Raw genomic sequence first — 24,700 nt, forward strand, 5'->3', positions numbered from 1 at the left:
TGGATCCTAAATAGAGCTACTCAGTCATGGATACAGCTGCCAGATAGTCAAGTGCCGTGGATCTTGAATTAGAATGACTGAATCCATATCCACTGGCCATGTGTCGGTCCATAGCTAGGGACTTCCCGATTTCACAGTCTTGCCCCCGTCACCATTTGCCGATTGGCATGGGACTTTGGCTGGTTTTGGTTTGTCTTGGAAGACACTTATGCATGAATTTCTTTTATGTGACCAGTGCACAGTAACTAACACACAATCTTTGCAGAAAGAGATTTTGATCCAATGGCATGGTTAACACAATGACCAGTGGCCTCTTATCTGTGACAGCGTTCATCCACCACCACAGCCATTGTTATTTATTTATTTATTTATTTACAGTATTTATATTCCGCCCTTCTCACCCCGAAGGGGACTCAGGGCAGATCACATTACACATATGAGGCAAACATTCAATGCCTTAACATAGAACAAAGACAAGACAAACACGGAGCTGGCCTCGAACTCATGACCTCTTGATCAGAGTGATTTGTTGCAGCTGGTTGCTCAACAGCCTGCGCCACAGCCATTGAGGTCTTTGGTCTTCTTATCATGCTTGGTCTGGTTCCTCCGCTGTGACCTTTTTACCATGGGATACCCTACTGGGAGTACATGACTCCAAACGGCTTTACTCACATATTCACTGGAACACTCATACTATGAAATATTCAGTACTACTACCTTTCTGGCCACCAGATGGTGTATTTTTACTATCAACAGAGACAGGTTTTTTTTTGTTTTTTTAAATGTAGGTTTTCTGATGGTCCCTAATTTGTTAAAGCTTGTGCCAGAATATTTTGTCTTCAGAAAAAGCACTACATACAGCATTTCTGAACATTTTATAGCAGACTGAATGGAAGATTTTGGAAAAGGATACACATTAGTATCCTTTGGGTATCCTTTTCTAACGCCCACCTTTTGATGTGTGGGGACAGGATTTGCTTGTAATTGCTTTCCATTTGATTTGTGCTTAATTATATTAGACCGAGTTGTGGGACATGTTTTATAGAATCTTTGTCAGCCATGGCATTAAATAGACTTAAATCAGAAAAAGAGCTGCAACTTCCTGGGCTGGGGGTTAAAACCTAAGAATGCTACACCTTACACTCTCCGTGTCCCTTATACAGTAAAGTCTCACTTATCCAACATAAATGGGCCGGCAGAACGTTGGATAAGCGAATATGTTGGATAATAAGGAGGGATTAAGGAAAAGCCTATTAAACATCAAATTAGGTTATGCTTTTACAAATTAAGCACCAAAACATCATGTTATACCACAAATTTGACAAAAAAGTAGTTCAATACAATGCTATGTAGAAATTACTGTATTTACGAACTTGGCACCAAAATATCACGATGTATTGAAAACATTGACTACAAAAAAGCGTTGGATAATCCAGAATGTTGGATAATCAGTTTATTGAATGGGGAATGCGATTTCCTGCTTCTTAGCGGGGGGGTGGACTAGATGGCCCTTGAGGTCTCTTCCAACTCTACTATTCTATGATTCTATGATTCTATGATAAGCGAGTGTTGGATAAGTGAGACTCTACTGTACTTCTTTGTGGTTATCTTCGTTGTGAAACAGATGCCCCTCTTTGGCCAAAGCTTTGAGGAAGGGTTAACTTGTTTCAAAACCATTTTGAGTTTTAAAATATCAAGAATGTGCTAAGAGCTCAAACATAAAGGGAAAAAAAGGGAGAAAACACTTTCTTATCCTTCTTTTAAATTCATACTTATACCGAAGAACTCAATGAGTACAATGGTCCAGACTGGAGGAAGTCATAGATCTACTCTATTCATATTGACGCCTCACTTGAAATAACACTCTGCAGATCTGTGCTCCACAAATCAAGAAGGAGATTGGCAAACTGGAACATGTCCAGAGAAGGGCACATCCTTCATTTTCTCCATTCTGGATGACTGAACCCAGTCAAGGAAGACACAGGCCTGAGTCTGCAAGACCTGAGAAGACCGTTGAGGACAATGGGACTACTATAAGTCGAAGTTGATTTGAAAGCACCGTATACTCGTAAAATTAAAAAAAATTACTGGAGGGCTCTCTATACCCCCCCCCCAAGTCTTATGTACAACATGCAGCCTAAATTTCATGCTCCAAATTTGTTGAAACCATCCAGCCATTTTCACACGAAGGAGTAACAAGTGTGAAAACATATTTATACAGATTGTAATCATAATCTTGTTAATGTAGCATAATATGATCTCGACCTGCAGGCTGCACATTTTAAAAGAAAAGCAAGACTTCACAGTGACAAAGTATACAGCTGGGTTCATTCTAAGGTCTCGGGTTTTTTTTTACACTGTACATTGACTTATGTGGGCTAACAAGACTTTTCGTCACTAATGACAGGCTGCTCAATATTTCAGTATTGCTATATGCAAGGATAAGACAGCCAGGTTCTGGTGAAGAGTAACAGCTACTGTAATTGAGGCAATTAAGCTAGGCATCTGGTTTATCCTTCCATATTAGGCTGCTAATTGAAAAATCATATCCAGTTAACGTCACGTACCACATGTATGCTCACAAAGCTTACCCACCCACTATCCTGTTTTGGGTTGTATTTTATTTTAGGAAAAAGGTTTTCTTTTCTTTGTTTATTGAAACACATGATATTTATCTGGGTTTCAACAAATATGGGCTTAACCAAGAGTGGCATTTGAGGATTTGATTTAAATCCAATTTAATGGTAGAGAAGTGAAAATCCATGCCACCATACTTGTGGCTGGATTACACTTTTGCAGAATCCATTGCTTTGCACAATGAAAATGGCATTGGATAATATCCTTGTTCAATTCTGGAAATGGGCAAGTGCAAAAGTCAAGGAGCCCTTGGAGAAGGCGGCAAGAAAGAGACAGCACCACAGATAGATCCCAGTGATTCCATCTAAGGATTAGGAAAAACTTTCTGACAGTAAAAGCTTTCTGACAGTTTGACGATAGAATATGCTGCCTGGGAGTACGGTGGTGTTTCCTTTGAAGATTTTTAAACAAGCTGGAGGACCATCTGTCGGGAGTGCTTTCATTTTGTAGTCCATGGAGTTGGAGTGGATGGTCCTCGGGGCCTCTTCCATGTCTAGGATTTTATGGTTCTGTAACAACACAAAAAGGAAAATTCATAGTGACTCACTGTCACCACTCACTATCCAGAAACTTTTCTGACAACTGAAGAACAAAAAGAAAGTCAATGCCATCTCCTATGGAAGGGAGTTCAGTATCTTGGAAACAGCCATTCAGAAAGCCACCTTTTGTCTAACTTAAATATACCGTGGAAGGAGTGAGAGCCTGCCTTCCCTTTGATCCCAACATTCAAACAAACCCATGGCCTATGATGTCCCAACTCTCAGTCCTGCACCTTCATTGCCACACCACATTGGCTTTGTCTATCTCAGTCTTGTAGGATTCCAACAACTATCTGACTTTCCTTGGTGAAGCAAATTTTGGAAAGGTTACCTTATCGATTTCAGTTCCTCAAAGCCTTCATCTTGGAGATCCTGATGTTGCCCTGATAAGAGCAACTTTTCTAAGCTCTACTTAGATGAGGTAGAACTTGACAACCTGTTGCATTGACTTTCTCCTTTAGGAGATAAACCCTGCTTTGCTTCATGTGTCTCTACCTGGCTGCCAACAGTCAAGGCGGAGCAGCATCAGGGAGAAAGTAGGAGGCAGGCCTTGTACAACTTCTCTGCTTTCCAGCCGCCTCCCCCTTCTTTCTCTTTAGCCAGGGAAATGTCAGCAGCCGCTGCTTGGACTGGCTCTCCTAATGAAGTGCTAATAAGACGATTCTGGCAGGAAGCTGCACTGGATACAGAAAGGCAAAGCAATTCCCAGAAAGCTGCCCAGGAGCTTCTGCCTTTGTTGCTATTGATGGGCTGGAATGGACAGTCTCTGCAGCATCCAAAAACAGAAAGCCACGGAGAGGCATCACAGAGCTGAAGTCATGATTGCAGGCGAGCAACTCAGGTATATTTTAATGGGTCTAACTTTTCTCTCTTTCCATCCTCCACTGTTTCTTGAAGACCTGCCTTTTCTCTTTCTTATGGAGTCACTAAATGAAATGACACTTTTCTTTCCGCCCTTGGATCAGTTTATTGAATGGGGAAATGCAACACATATAATTGATCTCTAAAGAATTAAAGTTAGGTAAGTGAAAAGAGAACCAGTGTGGTGTAATAGTATGAGCCTTGGATTATGACTTGGGAGACTAGGTTTGAGTCTCAGCTCAGCAATGAAAACCCATTGGGTGACCTTGACCAAGCCACACTCTTTCAGCTTCAGAAAACCCTGTGATAAATCACCATAAGCTGGAAAATGACTTGACAGCACACAACAACCACAAGTGAAAAATCTGTATGCTAGTATTTTTTACACCTTGCATTAAAATGTGTGCACATCTTATATAAAAGCTATGTATCTTATATAAAAACTGTAATCGTATACTGATAGCTTTGCATTCCAGCATTACAAATGAAATCCTCCCCCATAAATAAGGGTAGGCAGAAGTAGTTTTAAATTGCAAAATATTTTGATGACCCAGTTCTTGAAAGTACTTGGGAAAGTTACTTTTTGGGACCAATCAGTTTGGTTGTACTTTGGTGAGGTACTAGTATTATTTAGCAGAGAAGGTAAAAGATCTTTTTAAATGATGGCTCTCATGATTCCATAGCATTGAGCCATAGCAGTTAGAGTGGCCTCAGACCTCACTAATTCTACAGTGTAGATGCATTTGTACTATATATGATTACAGCACTTTGCTACCACTTTAATTGCTGTATTCTCATCCTATGAAACCCTCTAATAAATGCCCCTAGGAATATTAATGATGATTAATACTAATAATGATGAGACCTAACTAAAAACCAGATGATAAAAAGTTTTTGTGTGCATGCCTTCAAAACACTTGTCAACTTAAGACGATCTCATGAATTTCATAGGGTTCTGACAGAAAAAAATAGTAATCATATAAACATATCAGTAATTTAAAAGAATAATTATTTTTAAAATACAGCATAGGTAAAGGTAAAGGTTCCCCCTGATGTTAAGTCCAGTCATGTCTGATTCTGGGCGTTGGTGCTCATCTCCATTTCTAAGCCAAAGAGCCGGCGTTGTCTGTAGACACCTCCAAGGTCATGTGGCCGGCATGACTGAATGGAGCGCCGTTACCTTTTTGCCGGAGGGGTACCTATTGATCTACTCACATTGGCATGTTTTCGAACTGCTAGGTTGGCAGAAGCTGGAGCTAACAGCGGACACTCACGCCGCTCCTGGGGTTTGAACCTGGGACCTTTTGGTCTGCAAGTTCAGCAGCTCAGTGCTTTAACACACTTCACCACCGGGGTTGCTTAAAATACAGCATATACACCATAAAATGCAGCATATACACTATAAAAAGACTCCCTGAAAAAAATGAATCCTGCTGATGAAAAAAGAGCTATGAGGAGACTTTAGATCTGTTATGTCTGATGTGGGGAACTCAGCAGGTTCGAAGGAGCTGAACCCAACCATCCTTATGTTTTGAGTTTTTAAGAACAGATGTTGTTATTTGATCTTCCAGATGTTGGAGTGCAACTCCCAGTATTCTTCACCAAGTTTGTGGTGGCTGATGGGACCTGTGATCCAGCGACATTAGGAGTGCCCCACAACAAACACTCCTAATTGAAGAGGCGAGAGAAACCTGTCCATTATAAACAGTCATTGAGTCCAAACACCTGGATTGCTTTATGTCACACTAGTCCTTTCTGAAGGAATTCTCTTCCAATGTTCACTTGCTTCTTACCAGAACTTGGAAGAATTACTTTGTTGGAAAATACTTTCCAGGGCTGTCCATGCTGCTTTGAGGATTCTTTGAGCTATACACAAAATGAATTTGTTTTTCTACCTCTTTTTAAACTGAAGATTGCACATCAGTGCTGCCAAAGCATTTCAGTGTTTTTTGTGTTGTCTGCCTGTGTTTTTTCAGATCTGACATGTTTCCATTTTGAAATGGAACATTGACCCACAGCACAATTATAGCACCGGGCTCTCTAGGGTGAGTGGGTCAAACATGATTAGGGTTTTTCAGGGCTGCAGTCCTTTTTTTTTAATCAAAAGCTGTCTACTTTTATAATTCTTCCCATTTTATTCCTACCTGTTCAGATAGCTGGGGAATTAGTGATGAATTGCTTCTCATTAGAATCTGTTCCCTTCAAAAGGGAGCAGCTTGAAATGCAAGTCTCCTTTCAATTAATAGGGCAATAATAATGCAATATAATTTCTCTCTCGTTTTCTCTGGAACAGAAGATAAGAGGCATTCACAAGTGTATCCAGTACTGACTGAACAAGGAGTCGAAATAACAGCAAAACTATGAAGAAAAGGCTTTTAATTAAGACTGGAAATTACCTTGGTTATTTGGACCCACTTGTCTATGAGAAAGAATTTGGGTGGATAATACAGCACAATAATTTGGCCAGAATTTCTAGATGCTCAATCACTAGGACAGGCAGGAAATAAAAGGCCATGGAGGTAGTACAGGCATGGGCAAACTGGGGCCCTCCAGGTGTTTTGGACTTCAACTCCCACCAATTCTTAACAGCCTCAGGCCCTTTCCTTTTCACCCTCAGCCGCTTAAGCGGAGGAATTGTGGGAGTTGAAGTCCAAAACACCTGGAGGGCCCAAGTTTGCCCATACCTGACATAGTGGCATGAAGGGTTGAAGTTATTGAAGAAATAAGCTCTTCAGAGTTGGCTGGTTTTGTTTGCCTTCACTTTCTACCATTGCACAAACCTGGAAATGTGCAACTACTCAGATGGTGCAGCAAAAGGATTCCAGTCTTGAATTGTATGGCAGTCTCACTTTAATTTTTTTCCTATTTGGTAGCACATTTACAGGTTTGTTGTTGTGTATATTCAAGTCGGAGCCCCGGTGGCGAAGTGTGTAAAAGCACTGAGCTGCTGAACTTGCAGACCGAAAGTTCCCAGGTTCAAATCCCGGGAGCGGAGCAAGCGCCTACTGTTAGCTCCAGCTTCTGCCAAACTAGCAGTTCGAAAACATGCCAATGTGAGTAGATCAATAGGTACCGCTCCGGCAGGAAAGTAATGGCGCTCCATGCAGTCATGCCGGCCACATGACCTTGGAGGTGTCTACGGACAACGCCGGCTCTTCGGCTTAGAAATGGAGATGAGCACCAGCCCCCAGAGTCAGACATGACTGGACTTAATGTCAGGGGAAACCTTTACCTTATATTCAAGTCATTTCTGATCTACAGAGATTCTAAGGCAAACCTATCATAGGGCTGCCTTGATCCCCATATTGAGAGGAAAGTAACATATTAATCAAAAGAATAAAGATCTATAAATGTCCATTCCCAGCAGAGAAAAGAGGCATGTGTCATATCTTTGAAAATCAATTCTGGTAATGGTTCAAAAACCTGTCACGTTGGAGAAATACCTGTGAATTTTCTGCCATGTGGTGGGTATTTCAGGACATGCTTTCTACTGTCTAAGGTCACTGTTTAGTCAACAGTGTGATACAGCAGATAAAAATGTCAATACAATTTTATTTTGCATCAATAGGAAAATTATGTTTATCAAGGGAAGCAAATTACTTCCATTCCATTCTGTTCTGGTCAGAGCCCACCTGGAATACTGTGTCCAGTTCTGGGCACCACAATTCAAGAAGAACATAGATAACCTAAAATGTGTTCAGAGATGGACAACCAAAAAGGTATAGACATCATGAATCCCTTTGAGGAACAGGTTAGCATGTTAAGCCTGGAGAAGAGAAGGTCAAGAGGGGACATGATAGCCATGTTTAAATACCAGCTTGTTTTCTGCTGCTCCAGAAACTAGCACACAAAGTAATGGATTTAAAAGTATAGGGAAGAACCTTCTAATGGTATGAACTGTTTGTGAGAGGGATATGCAGCTGACAGGTACTATTGCACCCCAAGGCTGCGGGAGCACTCTGAGAAACATACAGGAATCCAGTATAACACACAAGTGGTTTATTAAAGTATATATATATATATATGTCTATGCACAGTTAGCGAAATAAGTCAGTATTAAAAGTAGTCCTTAATATAAAGTCTTCAGCGTTTTCAAACAAGTTCAGCAAAGTCCTTTCTGTAATCCACCAGTGAAACTCAATAGTTTCACCCAAAAGTCAAGGATAGTTCTTAAACCAGAACCAAGAACCAAATGCTGCAAACTGCAACTGTAATCCACTTGGTGAGTCCTATCTCAGAACAAGGAAAACAACATAAACAAGGCAAAGTCAGTCTCAACTCAGGAACAAGAATGGCAGGGTACAAGGCAAAGTCAGTCTCGATGCAGGAACAAGGAAAGCAAGGTAACAAGGCGAGGTGTACTCAGGAGTAGCGACACGGCGTGGTTTGCAAGGAACTGAGAACCTGGTTCGGTTTCCAAACAGGAATCAACGCTGGGAGCTGGATACTGGAACCTCTTCTGAGGAAAGGCAAAGTTGACACCACAATGAGGAACACAAAGGGGAACACTTTTAAGGAGATTCCAAGGTTGTGAGATTAAGGGAGTGCAGGGCCCACAAAACTTTCCATGGGAAACAGTTACTCATTATCAAGCCTCAGAGCTAACCTCTTGCTTCTTCGAACCCCCTCCTTCTTGCTCCTATCTCTCATAAAACACTGCCTCCGATTGAAAAATCCATCTTTACCCAGAACAACACCATCTGGTGTAGGCAAGATTGCCGAGGCATCGGAATGTTCTCCAATTATTGGATCCTCCTGTGTAATAATATCAGGCAGCTGCAAGGCCAAGGGGCCTCATTCTGGGCCTGGATCCGTAGCATAGTCTGTTTCCAACTCCAACTCTTGATGAACTATAGGCCGCGATGGCTGAGCCACAACAGGTTCAGTGGAGCCTCCTTCTCTGGAAGTTTATAAAAAGAGAGTGGATGACCATCTTCGCATGCTGCTTTGAATCCCACCCATGGGAGAAAAGTGGGAAATGAATTAATAATTCTCCTCCCCCGCTGCTGCTGCTGCTGCTGCTGCTGCTGCTCCTCCTCCTCCTCCTCCTCCTCCTCCTCCTTATCTGTCTGGACTCTGGAAAGTTTTAATTCAGCATTCCTGCATGCCAAAGTGAGGTTGGACAGGTTGGCCCTTGGGGTCTCTTCCAACTCAATAATTCCATGCAGGATAGTATTCATAGGAACATGCAAGGTGAATGCAAGCAGAAATGACCACCAATAGCTATCAAATGGAACTGGCTAGAATGGCCTATAATTATGTGGCAAAGGGAGGAATGTATTAGGTAGGATCACAGAGATGACACAGAACCATTTTTATGAGTTCTAGTTCAATGATTGGATTTGGGAATGCATCATTTTTTCAGTGTTTTGGTTGGGGTGAGAAGCAAACATGGGAATATACCATATTGGGGGGGGGGAGAGAGTTGTTGGCATTAATAACATGTATCTAAAATTCCTATACACTGTGTTGGATGAGAAAAGCTGTACTTACCTTTTTATAAAAGAAAACAATACATGACTGCAATCTCAATATACGTTGTAGCAGTGAGGAAAGAAAAGAAGAGTGATATTTTAAAACAGTTTTATTTTACATGCTGTTAATATTTAAGAATTAAGTGTCTGGACTAACTCAGTTTGAAAACGTTTGATGTTGTGTGCCTTCAAGTCATTCCCAAAATACGATGAGGTTAAAATAAACCTATCAATGGGCTTTGTTCACAGGATTTGTTTGGTGCTAGGTTGCCCGTGTCTTCCTCTGAGGCTGAGAGAGTTTGACTTGCCCATAGCTAAGATATTCAAATCCTGGCTTCCAGAGTTGTAGTCAAACACTCAAACCACTATACCACATTGTCTGCTGTGGACAAATGTTGGAGGGGGATACTGGAAGTTGTGCAAAATGTAACATCCCCAATTATTTCCTCGCTTGTGAAATCAATGAAATGTTAATAAGTGCAATTTAGGAGTAGAAGAAGTGGTTCCAGCAGTCTGTTTCAAACAATGGTCAGGGAGCTGTTTTAGAGTTGTCCACAAACAGATGATAGTCAACTGTATTCTCCAAAGTGTGTTTCCCAGCAACTGTAGTTCAGACACAAGGCCAATCTGTCATAAACTGTAGCAGTGTAGGGCACTGTGCTATTGCAACCATATATTACTTCTTTCAGCCTAAGATATATATTTTTTTTGGGGGGGGGATACATTTGGGGAGTTATAGTCCTTTCATGTTCCACCTTGATTTTATAGAAGATCTTTTCCATCCTGTTCCTACAAAGGGAAAACCATCAATTGGTTTCCAAAGGCTGCACTTGCCTGCCTGTGTGTTTTGGGGAATGTAGGAAATAGTATTGTCACTCACAAACAGCACAATGAGTATTTCCAAGCAGAAGGTGAGCCAAAACCAGTCCTATATCACTACCATCCACCTACATGGTCTAGCGGAAAAATAGGTATACATAGTTTTTAAAAAATGTATGGATGTGCTTAGTTTTCTTTAGTTAAAATGGAGAACCATCTTGGGACTGAAAGTGGACTGGCATAACATGTGAGGAATACCTATCAATGACTCTTTTAAAATTCCATGTAAAGGTAGCTTTGAAAAGTAACCGAAAATGTTATTCACTACACTGATAAACACAAGACAGCCTTATTCATGGCTGACTCACATTATGGAATTCACTAGCCCTCTCTCAGCTTCTTTCAGCAAGTAAAGACATTTTATTTTAATGGACATTATTGATCAGTTGCCCAGAAGGGTTTCTTAATGTATGAGCATGTGCTGCACTTTTATTGCTATTTCTATTTCTCCTCCCCCTCTCGAAAAAATTATAGCCTTTTCAATTATGGGTTCTTTAATATGAGAGATGATTTAATTGCTTGTTCAGCTTTTAAAGTTGTATCATTTTTTAAACTCATTGCAAACTATTTGGGCCCCATGTTAGGAGAAAGGCGGGATATCAACTGAGTAAATAAACTCAATTCCCACTTGGCAGACACTTTTTTGCAAATCTGATTTTGCTACATATATCCTCATTACAATAAGTAAAAGGCAACAGTGCCAAAGTAACATGTTGACGTATGACACCCTGAGGGTAGTTCAGGCTTGATTTGCTCTAGTATCAATTTATCTGTCTTTTAGCAGTCTGTGATAGGAGCCCCCGATGGTGCAATGGGTTAAATCCCTTGTGTCAGCAGGACTGCTGGCTTGAAGGTTGAATTGCTGACCTGAAGGTTGCCAGTTCGAATCCAACCTGGGGAGAGGTCCCTCTATCAGCTCCAGCTCCATGTGGGGACAGAAGCCTCCCACAAGGCAGGTAAAACATCAATAAACAACAACGTCCTTGCAGACGGCCAATTCTTTCACACCAGAAGCGACTTGCAGTTTCTCAAGTTTCTTCTGACACGAGAATAAGCAGTCTGTGGTATCCACAGAACTCTCCTCCAGCATCACCTTCCAAATAACAGGATTTTCTACCTATCAGCTTTCTTTATTGTCCAGCTTTCACAATCATAAATAGGAATAGGAATTATGATGGCATGGAGAATCCTAATTTTAGCATCCAATGATATATCTGCAAACTACACCAATAAAAAGACATTGTTGTCTCTTTACTTGACTCCATACAGCGGCACCCTCAGTATAAAATAATGGCAACTGATGCAAAATATTACACAGATATCAAACTCTACAGAGTAAATCATGGTCATGAAGCCAGTGCATGGAGTTAAAGGCTTATACAAACTCCCTTCTGACAGCAGTGAGATCCTTTGACGTGGGCACAGCCTTTCTTTGTTTAAATGAAAACAAGGTTTGCAATAGCCCCAAAGTCTATTTTGTTGGCATCAGATATCTGGAGATTTATTTATGTTTAATATGCCAAGACTTTGCCTTTGAACAAGATTGTAGAGGAGAGCTCTGTCCTTCTATTGACCTTGACAGGGTAATAGCTGTCCAGGCTGTTCTGGGACTGGAGCCAGCTTTTGGTAAGAGAGATTACTACCAGAGTCTCCTTTCTTGGGCCCTGAAGGGGAACAAATCTAGCGTGACTTTGCTTGGGCTTTTGCTTAAAGTGCCACTGGCATCAGCATAATATTTGGCATAGCTAATAGGGTGTTCTGCAAGGAATTGCTCAACTAGAAGGTGAAGGTTAGCTCCAGCATATCTTGTTCTTTACCTGAACAGTGAATGTCTATGACAACTATACAGATGTCCAAGGTTTCTTATACACCTAATTTTACCACAAAAAACTGGGATAACTTATTGACCCGAGCATAAGCCGAAGGTGGGAAATGAAGCAGCTACTGGTAAATTTCAAAATACAAATAGATACCAATAAAATTACATTAATTGAGGCATCAGTAGGTTACATAATGTATATATATGGTTATAGATATACAGGTACATAGATCTATATGTATATAGGATTTGCCTTTTCAAAAACATTCCCTTGGTTAAGAGCGAGGGAGGCTTTGGAAAACACACTGATAAGGGAGGATAAGAGAGAAATATATCATATATGGCAAGCAATGAATTCCAGGTTCTGTTGCTCAGCCTTGACCCCATTATAAGCTGAGAGAGGCTTTTTCAGCTAAAAAAAAGGGCTGAAAAACTTGGCTTATCTTCGAGTATATATGGTAATCTGTGCATATGGAAAGCTGACTGCACAGGAAAGTGCAAGAAGTGCTTTGAAGATATTTATTGATACATTATATATATAGTATATTAAATGTTCTTTTTAAAAATCAGTAGGTCAAAATCAGGAGTGGCCCTAGATTGGTTTTTGTCCATTAGATCTCAATATATGCTGCATTCTCCCATTAAGATTGTATCTATATAATCTTGCACCATTAGGATTGTATGTAGAAAAGAGTTCTCTTATTCAGCAGAGAAAGGCAGCCATTTTTACTGTATTTTTCATTCCAGGGTCCCTTGAGTCTTCCCATGATATACTAAAATGTTTGCTTTTGAGTTATTGCCTATGGACGCTTTCCTGAGAGGGGAGTCTCATTTGCAGGTTTGTTTCTGGGAACAAAATGTCTAGGTCAGCCTTGGACCTTGAGCTAGAAGAGCAAGGGCAGGAGAGAACATTATGCAGTGATGAATGTTGAGAAAAAGAATTAGGGGCAGAGGAAAAGTCTCACTTGGTCATGAGATTCATTTGTTCAGAGCAGTTGACCTTGCTATGAAGCTTTACCTGCATTTGTAATTACTGAAGTAATTGGGCCCAAGAGAGAACATAATAACTGAGACTAGTCAGACACGTTTTCACTAGGTTTAGCAGCTACAACAGGCAGAAGACCTTGGTGTTTGCACAGGAGAGGCAAACATTTCCTATACTAATTGCTCAGAGCTTTGAGATGTTGCTTCTTGACTACAGATGGCCTGGGGAATTTGGGGAGATAAAGTCCAAAAAGATCTGCAGCCCCCACCAAACCACTACTATTCTTCATGTGTTCCTTCAAGTCGTTTCTGACTATGGCAGCCCTAAGGCAACCTTATCATGGGATTTTCTTGGCAAAATTTGATAAGACGGAATTTTCCACTGTCTTCCTATGAGAGAGTGTGTCTTACTCTCATACCAAGGAAGCTGTTTGAAACCTGGTTTCCTGGAGTCCTAGATCAATTCTCAATTAACTACACTATGGTGGCACTTGCTCAATGTTTCCTTTTTCTAGGCTTCGGCTGCATGATGGGAAGCTGATAAAGGACAGGCGCTACCATCTCCGCACATATCCCAATTGCTTTGTGGCCAAGGAGCTCACTGATTGGCTGATCAATCACAAGGAGGCACCAGATCGAGAAACGGGCATTCGGTTGATGCAGAAGCTCATGGACCATAACATTATCCATCATGGTTAGTGCCCTCTTCTATTCTCATATTGCTTAGGGGTTCTATGTTCAGCTGCATGTATTTACTCTGCATGGAATGGAACTCATAGATTTACTCAAGTGGTTTCCTCAAAGAGCTGGGCAATGAGGAGCTATAGAATTTCTAGATTGAGATAAACCTTGAAAGCATAAGACCCTATTACGCTAGCAAAAGTCACTGTCCTGAGTATGGTGTTGAGGCACAGAGGAGAGAGGAACATAGTGAAATAAAGCTGTTCTGCCAGCATTGAAGCATCTCATCAGCAGGCAGGACATCTTTATCAGATACAGTTTCCTCTGCTTTCCTCTGTGGGCCCACCAAAACAGGGAATGGGGATTCAACCTGTGCTGGATTGGGTCTGTTGCACCTCAGGTTAGCTTCACTTTGCTGTATACACCAAACTGCACACAGGTTGAATTCTTTTTAGTTTATTAGAAAATAGAAGATAAAAGTTCTTTAAAAGCAAAAGTAAGTTCCAAAAGTTCGTTACACAATAAAGCCTTAGAGAATAATTCAAGAAATCACATGGAATAAACAAAGTCCCATTAGAGCATGACAAAGTCCCAAGAACATGAACACAATGGCTGCAAGATAATCCAGGAAGACGAGAGCTTGCTTGGTTAAAAGCAAAAGTAAAGTTCCAAAAAATGGTTACAAAATAAAGCCATATAGAATAAATCCAGAAATCACAAGGAATAAACAAGGTCCCAATAGAGCATGACAAAGTCCCAAGAACATGAACCCAAAAGCTGCAAGGTAATCCAGGAAAACGAGAGCTTGCTTCTTGGTTGAACGAAAGTTGCTTTGACAAAGGTTTGTCTCCAAACACATTGCTTTAATACCCTTTGCAAAGCATGAAAGCATTTCTCTGGCCTCTAGCCTCCCTCTTGTTTGCAGTTCTCGCACTCCTCCAAACCCTGAATTCCAAACGGTCAGCTCGATCTAAGGAGCCTGTTTCATCAAAGTCAGCCTGCTCATTAGTTTGCTGAGCCTCATTATCAGACTGAGAATTGTCCTCCTTTCCAAAGTCCATTTGCACCTGGCTAGTTTCAGTATCAACAACATCATTCCTTGCTGTGGGAAAATGAAATTGCACTCCCTGTTCCTCATCTTCTACAACAGTGACATTTTGAACCTGAATCCCATCATCCTCATCAGAGTCAATCTGAGGTTCCAGCTGAGTCACAACAGGGTCATATTTCCCCTGAAGACACAGTTTCACAGTTTGGGGGTCCTCCTGGACTCAGCACTGAACCCGGAGGTCCAGATATCTATGGTGGACAGGAGTCCTTTTGCACAATTAAAACTTATGCGACAACTGCACCTGTTCCTTGAGAGGCCAGATCTAAACATGATGCTATATGCCTCAGTTACATTCTGTCTGGATTACTGTAATTCAGTCTACGTAGGGTGGCCTTCAAAGAGTGTTTGGAAACTTCAGATGGTCCAAAGAGCTGCAGCTAACTGGAGCTGGCTACAGGGAGTGGACAACCCCCTACGCCCCTGTTGTAGCAGCTCCACTGGCTGCCAGTCTGTTTCCAGGTATAATTCAAAGAGCTGGTTATGACCTTTAAAGCCCTAGATTAGTGGTTGTCAATCTGGGGTGACCAGATGTTTTTGGCCTTCAACTCCCAGAAATCCTAACAGCTGGTAAACTGGATGGGATTTCTGGGAGTTGTAGGCCAAAAACATCTGGGGATCCCAGGTTGAGAACCACTGCCCTAGATGGTTCAGGTCCAGGCTATTTGCCTGACCACACACCCTTTTACAAACCTGCCTGGGACCTGAGATCTTCAGGAGAAACCCTTCTCTGAGTCCCAGTTTCATCTCAAGCTCTCTGGTGGGAAGAAAAGCGTGGGCCTTCTCGGTGGCTGCCCATTGACTCTGGAACTACCTGCCCAGGGAAGCCAGAATGTCCCCCTTCCTGCTGTCCTTCCGGCGGCAGACTAAAACCTTCTTATTCAGACAAGCTTTTAAAGATGAAGGTGTTTAAGATCAAATCGGGGGGGGGGGGGGTGCTGTAGTGTTAGCTCTGAATCAGTTTTAATGATTTTAACTGTTTATTCTTAATAACATTAACATTTAATTCTATTTTAGTGTTTGCATATTTTTGGGTTTTAAATTGTGTTGAATTGGTTGTGAGTCTTGTTTGTAGAAAGAAAAAGTGGAGTAATAACAATAACAATAACAATAACAATAATAATGTTTTTTCTCTGCAGTTTTTCCACTTTCACAGGGGTTCTGTGTTTCTAATCTTGGCAAATATGGGTGGCTAAATGTATATATTTGGATATACTGGCTTTGATGCTGTTGCTTCCTAATGAGTGCATGAGTTCCCTTGTAGAAGCAGGTGGACATTTTTATCGCATACAGAATAACCATATTTGATTCAAGGTTGCAGAAGTCAAAGTTAGACATTTCTTTGTGAACAGATGTGCATGCGTATGTGTGTAGAATGTGCATTGGATAGACATGGATGCGTGTGTGTCAGCTCACCACAGCCGCTCCTGAATGAACACACGAGACTCTCTGTGTTATCACCAGAAACTTTTACTGTAGGAAACATGAACATCAAAAAAGCCAAGAATGGGAGGCTCCGGCCAACCATCCTTTATATACCCTCCCCCTCATTTGAAAAGTCTCTTCCCGCTCAGCAAAACCCCGCGCAAATTCCCCGCCAAGTCCAGCAGCCGTTTCTTCTCCGAGTCCTGAGCCGCAGGTGTCTTATCAATGTCAGTGACCCTGAAACTCAGAGCCACATCCAGGCTCTAGTAGCAGGGTTCTGACATGGCGTCCTCCTCCCCTTCGTCCTGGAAGGAAAAGATTAAACACAACTATTGTTCTCCGCTGTCCAGAGTTCCTTTATACTTTTTTAACAGGCTGCAATGGAATACCGGGTGTACCTTTCCTAGGTCCTTGGGTAGCCTCAGCTCATAGGTCACTTCGTTTATTCTTTTTGCTACCCTGAACGGCCCTATATAGCGTGGAGCCAATTTTTTTGATGGGAACCCCAATTTCAGGTTTTTTGTGCTCAGCCAAACCAGATCCCCTTCGCCCAATTTGTCCCCCTCTCGGCGCCTACGATCGGCAAAGAGCTTGTACTTCTTTTGTGTTTCCCGCAATGCCTCCACCACGGTCTGCCACCCTTGCTTAATTTTGGCCGGCCATTCCTTGTCGGTCTGGCCCTCTCCTTCCTTCCACTCGGGTAGCCTGGGGAAAGGTGCCACCTCCTGTCCGTATACTATTTCGAATGGGGCACGACCTGTGGCCGAATGTACGGCCCCGTTAAAAGCCATCTCAGCAAACGGTAGAAGGTCCGCCCAATCATCCTGTCTATAATTGGTGTACATCCTCAAGAATTGGCACAGTGTTTGTTGGGTGCGTTCGACTCCCCCGTTGGTTGCGGGATGAAAAGCCGAGCTCAGGTTCCTTTCTGCTCCTAACAGCTGTAAGATTTTGCAGTAAATTGGACTCCCCGGTCGCTAATTATTTTGTCGGGACACCCATGTAGGCGATATACATGCTTCACATACAAATCAGCAAGTTTTTCAGCTGAGGGGAGTTTCGGCAGGGCCACAAAGTGTGCCTGTTTTGAGAATAGGTCCAATATTGTCCAAATGTATCTGTGGCCTCTGCTGGGGGGTAGTTCGCCTACAAAATCCATGGCCACGCATTCCCATGGCCTCATGGGCTCCACCACCTTCTGCAATAGCCCCTGGGGCTTCCCCGGTGGTGTTTTTCCCTCTGCACATAATTCACACTGCGTGACGTACCCCCTGGCGTCTTTCCTCATTCCGGGCCACCAGCATTGTTTGGCCAACAGTTTAATAGTCCTGGTGGGGCCTAGATGACCCGCACCCTTGTTATCGTGGCACTTCCTTAACATTCATGCTGTAAGCCGATATGTCAGATCCTGTTGGATTTCAAACAGTACAACACAAACTGCATAGCTTGGAAATCAGTTCCCAGAAACCTCCAGTCTGCATGTCTAGGGTCACCTTGACTGGAGAATTCTGGAAACTGTCATCCAAAAAAACACAGACTTCTCCAAGCCTTTAATGGACAGTACTGTCCATCTGTCTATCACAGCAAGCTGCTGTAGTGTTGGAGTTAGTGGTATTCTTTGATTTTATAATAAAATGTCATTAGTTAAAAAAAAAGATTATGTTGAACCTGTTCAAGGACAGCTCAACATTCATGATAGAAAAGGTAGGAAGGTGTTTTTTTTTTTTAAAGTAGAGTAGTGCAAATTTTCTAAGGGAGTCTACAGTGATGAAGACTACCATTGAGAAGGAACCGGTCATGTGAGAAGCTGCGGGGAGTCTCATGCTGGATGAATGCTCTCCTTTCACACCGATCTGGCAGAGTCCCTTCCAGGCACTGTTCTTCCCAAGGAGCTGGACAAGGCTTGGGTCTGTCTCTGTCTTGCCTTCAGCCCCAGGCTGTCAGAGAACCAAAATAAACAGAGGCTTGTGGGGAGCCGCCAGTCTGAGGCAGGGCTGGGAATGGTTAAAATGTTTGAGACAGGGAACATGGGCAATGTGGTAGTTGTGGTGGGATAGGAGAAAGAGGGCATCATACCTACAAAAAGGATCAAGGTAGGGAATTTCCATGTCTACGTGGCACATCACATGCCCATGCCTGGGAACACAGGTTACAGAGACCGAAGGACATGTTAACAGATTTTTTTTGTGAGTATGAACTGAATGTAAGAAAAGTAAGGATGTGCACACCTTTCAGGTACAAATCTGCAGATTTTCTTTTTTTTCCCATCTTTACAACCAACCCATACTCGTATGTATGTATGTATGTATGTATATGCACACCCAGCATTCCACATTTGCTTGGGTTAGGGCAGAGCTTTCCAGACATTTCATGTTGGTGACACACTTTTTAGATGTGCATCATTTCACGACACAGTGATTCAATTTTACTAGCAAGGTTAAATCAACCCCTTTTAAGATATATGGAAACATGCATAAATTTTAACAATGAAATGTATGGGGACAAAATATATATCATGAATTTTTTCATATATATATACAGTAGAGTCTCACTTATCCAACATAAACGGGCTGGCAGAATGTTGGATAAGCGAATATGTTGGATAATAAGGAGGGATTAAGGAAAAGCCTATTAAACATCAAATTAGGTTATGATTTTACAAATTAAGCACCAAAACATCATGTTATATAACAAATTTGACGGAAAAAGTAGTAATGCTATGTAGTAATTACTGTATTTACGAATTTAGCACCAAAATATCATGATATATTGAAAACATTGACTACAAAAATGTGTCGGATAATCCAGAATGTTGGATAAGCAAGTGTTGGATAAGTGAGACTCTACTGTATATGATTTGCAAAATAATAACATACATTTATAAGTGTTTTGTCATTTCATGTTATGTTTGTGTGATACACCTACACACTTCAGCCAATATACTAATGTGTCATGACATACAGTTTGGAAAGCTCTGGGTTAGGGGCACAGAACCCACAAGAGTATGAAAAAACATGAATAAAAATGGCTACTTTATTTTATTTTGTAGAGAGTCATACTAGAGGACCTAGAGATTCCTAGAGATCATTTTAATCAAATTTCCAAATAATCAATTCTACAAGAGTCAAATCTGCAAATGTGGAGGGATGACTGTATATGTATATATGCATATCTTACAATCCAAAATCCAATTCTCCCTTTTCATTTTTTATTATGTGAGCACATTTCTGCACATGTTCACTTTATACGTTGCTTGCTTACCTTTCATCTAACTTAATTGTGTGCACTGTATTTTTGTACACAATGGAAATAAATTTCTGAAGGAAATGAATATATACATAGTGAGACATGGCAACATTAGCATGCCTGTATTGATTATATGATATGTCCCTTTAAAATATTCATATAATAATACAGTCAGCTCAGCACATTTACTGGAGTTAGGAGCACAAAACCCCTCTGAAAGTGAAAAGCCACTTTTTAAAAAAAAAATGCATTTTTTTTGCTGGAAAGAACATCCTTTTAAAAACCATTAGGCCTTTATAATCCAGAGAAAGTTGACCATAGAGTTGCACTGTTGAACCTAGAGATTCTTAGCAAAAACAATTTAATCAAAGCTGTGAATAATCAAATCCACAAAAGTCAAAACTGCAAATGTGGAAGGCCAATTATAGCATGTATTCATATCGTTTCCTCTCTCTTTCTACAACAGTCTGTGTTTGTCCTTAATTTTGCAGGCTACAATTCTATCTCCTCCATACTTGAATAGCTTCATGCTATCATTGTGAAATGTTGTGAAATTTTATTTTTAGTTTTTTTCTATCTTGTGCATTCTTCCTCAATAATAATGTTTGCCATCTTAATCATGCCTTGTGTCAACGTTTGTAGGGGATATAAGAGACATCTGTCGGTATCAGAAAAAGAAGTGTTTTATGCCCTGGAAGTGGAAAATTACTGGCATTAATGCCATAGCTAGAAATGGCTGGAGTAAACACATTAGAATCTGTAACCTAGAGGTCAAAATTTCCTGGCTTTTCAGTATGGGCACCTTGTTATCCAAAGGAGTAATGTTTGCATGCCTATGATTCTTGCTTGAGTGATATAGAAAGGTAAACATTTCGGCTCCCTGCCATCTGCTGCCGGGGTGGAAAGGCTGATCTGCCTTGAATCGGATTAAATTGTGCTGCAGTGCTCCAATGCAGGTGCAATTAGTCTGGGCTTAATGATTAACATCTGCCTCGTGATCTCAAGCCCTCGCACTACCTTTTCCTGATGCTATTAATTTTCCACAGCCTGGAGAGCTGTTACAAAAGAACCCCAAACCTTTTAAATGATGATGATGATGATAGTGATGATAGTGATGATGATGATGATGATGATGAGATATTGGCATGGAACACAGCCACTTATCAAAGATGACACCAAGATAGAATAATCTCTTTGTGAAAAAGTGTAGATCTGGGTATTTGTGTGGCTATAGCTGACTTTCACATTCTTTCGTTCATAGCAAACATTATCTCTCTTTTCATTTTGAGATGATGGACTTGGATTTGTTATTTGTCTTGGCCATAAAAAGTACTAGTTGGACCTCCATATGTTTGATTTTTGCTAATTTGATTATTCAATGTTCTCTCTATGAATCACTAGGTCTTCCAGTGTGACTCTCTGGGCAATCTCCGGTAGAGGCTTACCATTGAATTGTACTGAAGGACCTAGGTTAGGCATGGGCAAACTTTGGCCCTCCAGGTGTTTTGGACTTCAACTCCCACCATTCCTAACAGCCGGTAGGCTGTTAGGAATGGTGGGAGTTGAAGTCCAAAACACCTGGAGGGCCAAAGTTTGCCCATGCCTGACCTAGAGATTCCTAGACAGTTAAAATATATATGGTGAATATTCACATATCAGCCACAACTTTGGGAGATGGGTACAAAATTGTGAATAATCAAAATCACAAGTGTGGAGATTAGTATTTATCTTTTCCATATGGTAGCAGGAACCAGGATCCTCTCTTAAAATTCAAGGATGTATAAGCACTTACAAATACCACGTTTTTTCTCACATGGAAAATAAACACAGCCTGCCAAGAAAGAATCTTACAACTGGATTACACAAGTATTATAAGAAAAGAGCAGAATAAAAGTATTTCTAGCAATGAGTAAAATAAAGCCATTCATTTTAACGTTTTTGATGCTATTCAGTCCCCTTGGATGCAAGTTGATTCTTTCTCTTGAACTCGTTTCAGTTTGTGACGAACATCTGGACTACAAGGATGCCAAACTGCTGTATCGCTTTCGAAAGGACGATGGGACCTTCCCTCTCAATAAGGATGTCAAGGTGTTCATGAGGGGTCAGAGCCTGTACGAGACGTACGTGAGTCCTTGGCCCATGGAGCACAAAATTAATTGCTTTTATTACTCTTACTGATTGGAACATTTCTCTTCCAGCCTCTGCCTCTTGTTTGGAGTTTTGATAGTGTTTTTCTGGTGTGAAGTTCAGTAACTGAAAATTCTACATGAAACAATGATGCCAAATATGGAAACCTGTCCAGTGTTGATGACAGGTGAATCATAGAATCAAAGAATTGGAAAAGATCTGAATGATGATCTAGTCCAATCTCTGTCCATCTAACCTCACAATCTATTAGCTTTTACCACTAGGAATGTCTTCTAATGTTCATTTGAAATCTCGTTCCCTACAATCTGGATTTATTTATTGGTTTAGATTCTGTTTTCAGAGGCAGAAGAAAACATACTTGTATTGGAAATAACTGCACCCAGTCTCTGGGCACATATCCTCTTGGAAATAAATGTCAATCATAACCTTATTGAACAGGTAAAATGATGTCATATCCTTTTGGCAAGTGTGAATCTCCATGAACATGTGGAGACCACCGTTTGAAAACCACTAGTCAAGGAAAACATGACCTTGTTAGAAGTCAACCCTTTGAACAAGTGATATTCATAAGCATTCATGTAATGGCATACAGGCAATTCAGCTGTTAAACTGAAGAACCATGTCTTTGAACTGCTAAAGATAAAGATATGCCACTACAAAAATATATTTGGTTAATCAACAGTCAATAGTTTTTAGGTATAGTTGTACTCACTGAAGTCCATAAGCAAACATGCATCCTCCTCCACTGAGGTGGTTTGGGAGATTGCCATTTCCAACAGCTTGCTCCATCTTCTTCATGACACCTCTTCAGATATTTAAATATGGCTATGACAGTTCTTCTCAAGGCTAAACATGACCAGCTCCCCCAACCATTCCTTGTTGGGCTTTGTTTTGAGACGTCTTGCTCACACTCCTTAAAAGTTTCAGATAATTTACAAATATACAGGTTGTCTGTAAAGTCTCTTTACCACTAAAGTCTCTTTATCACTCTAAGGACACCCTGTATATATATAAACCCACTATGTGACATTAGACAAATCACACTCTCTCAGAGGAAGGCAAAGACAAAGGCAAACCCCCCTGCAAATAATGACAACTTCAGCTTCAACTACTTTTTTCTCTTCCTCCTCTTCTCCTTTCCCTTCTTCCACTTTGCAACACCAACACACATATTTTTATAAGTAAAACATCCAAAAGCATTGTGGTGAGGATCGGATGCACACAACTATGGTACAGAAAATGCTGAACTAAAATAAAAGATTTTCTTGTTTTGATGTCTTGGGACAGAAAATGCCTATTCAAGGAATATTTTGAAAGTCCATTTCACTGTCAGCATCTCATTTCTTTGAAGCCAATGGGTACAAATTAAATCAATGAATTCAGATTACAAGAAAGATTCAGAAGAAACAGTACCAACCCCCCCCCCCCCCCCATTTTGGCTATTCAATAGATAAACAGATTATCTTGGGATATGATGGACTTTCCTTTGTTGGAAAGCAGATGGCACCTCTCAGGGATGTTTAGACTAGATAGCCCTTGGGTTCCTTTCCAACTGTAGGATTCTCAATTCTCTGACAGGATAGTTTAGTTGCTCAACTTTGAGAGTAATTGTTTGTGTTGGTTATATTCAGTAGGCTTCGCACTCCCTCTTGTGGTTGTGACCATAAGTCAGGTCAGATGAAGAGAAGCATGGTTTTGAAGGAGTTCCTCAAACATGCAAGAGAATATTCAGAGGCGAACCCTTGATAAACCAGTCTTATCAGTATTGTACCATTTAGGGTTGTCAGGTTTGTATTATTCTGGGCTCTGAGAATTCAGGGTCAAAACATAAAACCAAGAAAGAACCCCTTGTGACATCACTGGGTTCATTGTAACATCACAATGATTCATTAATAAAAATAATTACTAAAAAAAACACACCCTTAAGTCTAACAAATACACACACACACAAATGCTAAGCCATGCTTTTCAATGTGATGCTTTTCCCACTGGTCCTGAGGAGTGGAGACCCTGAGATTTGGGAATGCCGACTTCACACTATTATGTTGCATAACTGTAAATCAGAGCCTAAATACACTGAAAGCACCAAATCCTATCTGATCTTGGAAGTTAATTAGGATCATCTTGGTGGGAGACTGCCAACAAATACCAAGTGCTGTAGGCTATATGTGAGAGGAAGGAACTGACAAAACCATCTCTAAGTATTGCCATAAGTCAGTGATTCTCAACCTGGGGTCCCCAGATGTTTTTCACCTACAACTCACAGAAATCCCAGCCAGTTTACCAACAGTTAGGGTTTTTGGAAGTTGAAGAAAAAAAACATCTAGGAACCCCAGGTTGAGAACCACTGCTGTAAGTCAACAGGCAACTTGAAGGCACAGGTATACATTTATCTATCAATCAGCACGTCCCCAACTTGTTCATCCTTGTTATGCTCTAGGTTGATCAATGCAGAAGACACCTTCCTGAAGGTTAGAGAAGAGAATGCTGTGAAATATCAAAGGACATTCCTCAGTTGTGAAATGGTTGACTGGCTGGTCCAAGAAGGGGAAGCAGCAAACCGGAAAGAGGCTGTAGAGCTCTGCCAAACCCTCCTCGAGCATGGGATCATCCAGCATGGTATGAGGAAGGAAATCATGGTTATGACCGAGGGACTTTCTTAACTGATAGACAACAAAAGGTTTAGTTTGCATAACTGGTCAAATAGAAACTTATGTTATTTTATTTGTTTATACCCCACCTTTCAGTAAACCTCTATAGTAAACCTCTGGCAGATGTTGACTGTAGAGTTGTAGCAGAGGACCTAATCATTCCCAGAGAGACCATATTCATCAAATATATGAATCATCAGGTCTGCAAAAGATAAACTCCCAAATGTTAGAAGGTCAGCTCTACTCTG

General features: G+C 41.0%; 1 protein-coding gene and 1 long non-coding RNA gene across 5 annotated transcripts in view; one reads left to right on the forward strand and one right to left on the reverse strand.

The window, feature by feature from the left end:
- Positions 1–349: 349 nt before the first annotated feature.
- On the reverse strand, positions 350–3,780 carry LOC134298539 (uncharacterized). The gene is made up of 2 exons (XR_010005653.1): positions 3,508–3,780; positions 350–3,146 (listed from the first exon to the last, which is right to left on the reverse strand). It is a non-coding gene; the product is annotated as an uncharacterized LOC134298539 (long non-coding RNA).
- Positions 3,781–3,782: 2 nt separating this feature from the next.
- Positions 3,783–24,700, forward strand: part of LOC100555207 (DEP domain-containing mTOR-interacting protein) — a 32,996-nt gene continuing 12,078 nt past the window's right edge. Inside the window, exons 1-5 of one of the 4 annotated variants that reach the window (XM_062979040.1) lie at positions 3,788–4,017; positions 5,609–6,082; positions 13,709–13,887; positions 21,650–21,773; positions 24,242–24,420. In XM_062979040.1, the coding sequence (XP_062835110.1) occupies positions 13,851–13,887; positions 21,650–21,773; positions 24,242–24,420 (340 nt within the window). In that variant the 5' untranslated portion in view covers positions 3,788–4,017; positions 5,609–6,082; positions 13,709–13,850. Of the gene's footprint in view, positions 4,018–5,608; positions 6,083–13,708; positions 13,888–21,649; positions 21,774–24,241; positions 24,421–24,700 lie in introns of all 4 variants that reach the window. The other 3 variants (XM_062979039.1, XM_008110191.2, XM_003220680.3) reach the window with 3 other exon arrangements.

Source organism: Anolis carolinensis, chromosome 4, assembly GCF_035594765.1.
Source record: "Anolis carolinensis isolate JA03-04 chromosome 4, rAnoCar3.1.pri, whole genome shotgun sequence".
NCBI classification, from domain to species: domain Eukaryota; kingdom Metazoa; phylum Chordata; class Lepidosauria; order Squamata; family Dactyloidae; genus Anolis; species Anolis carolinensis.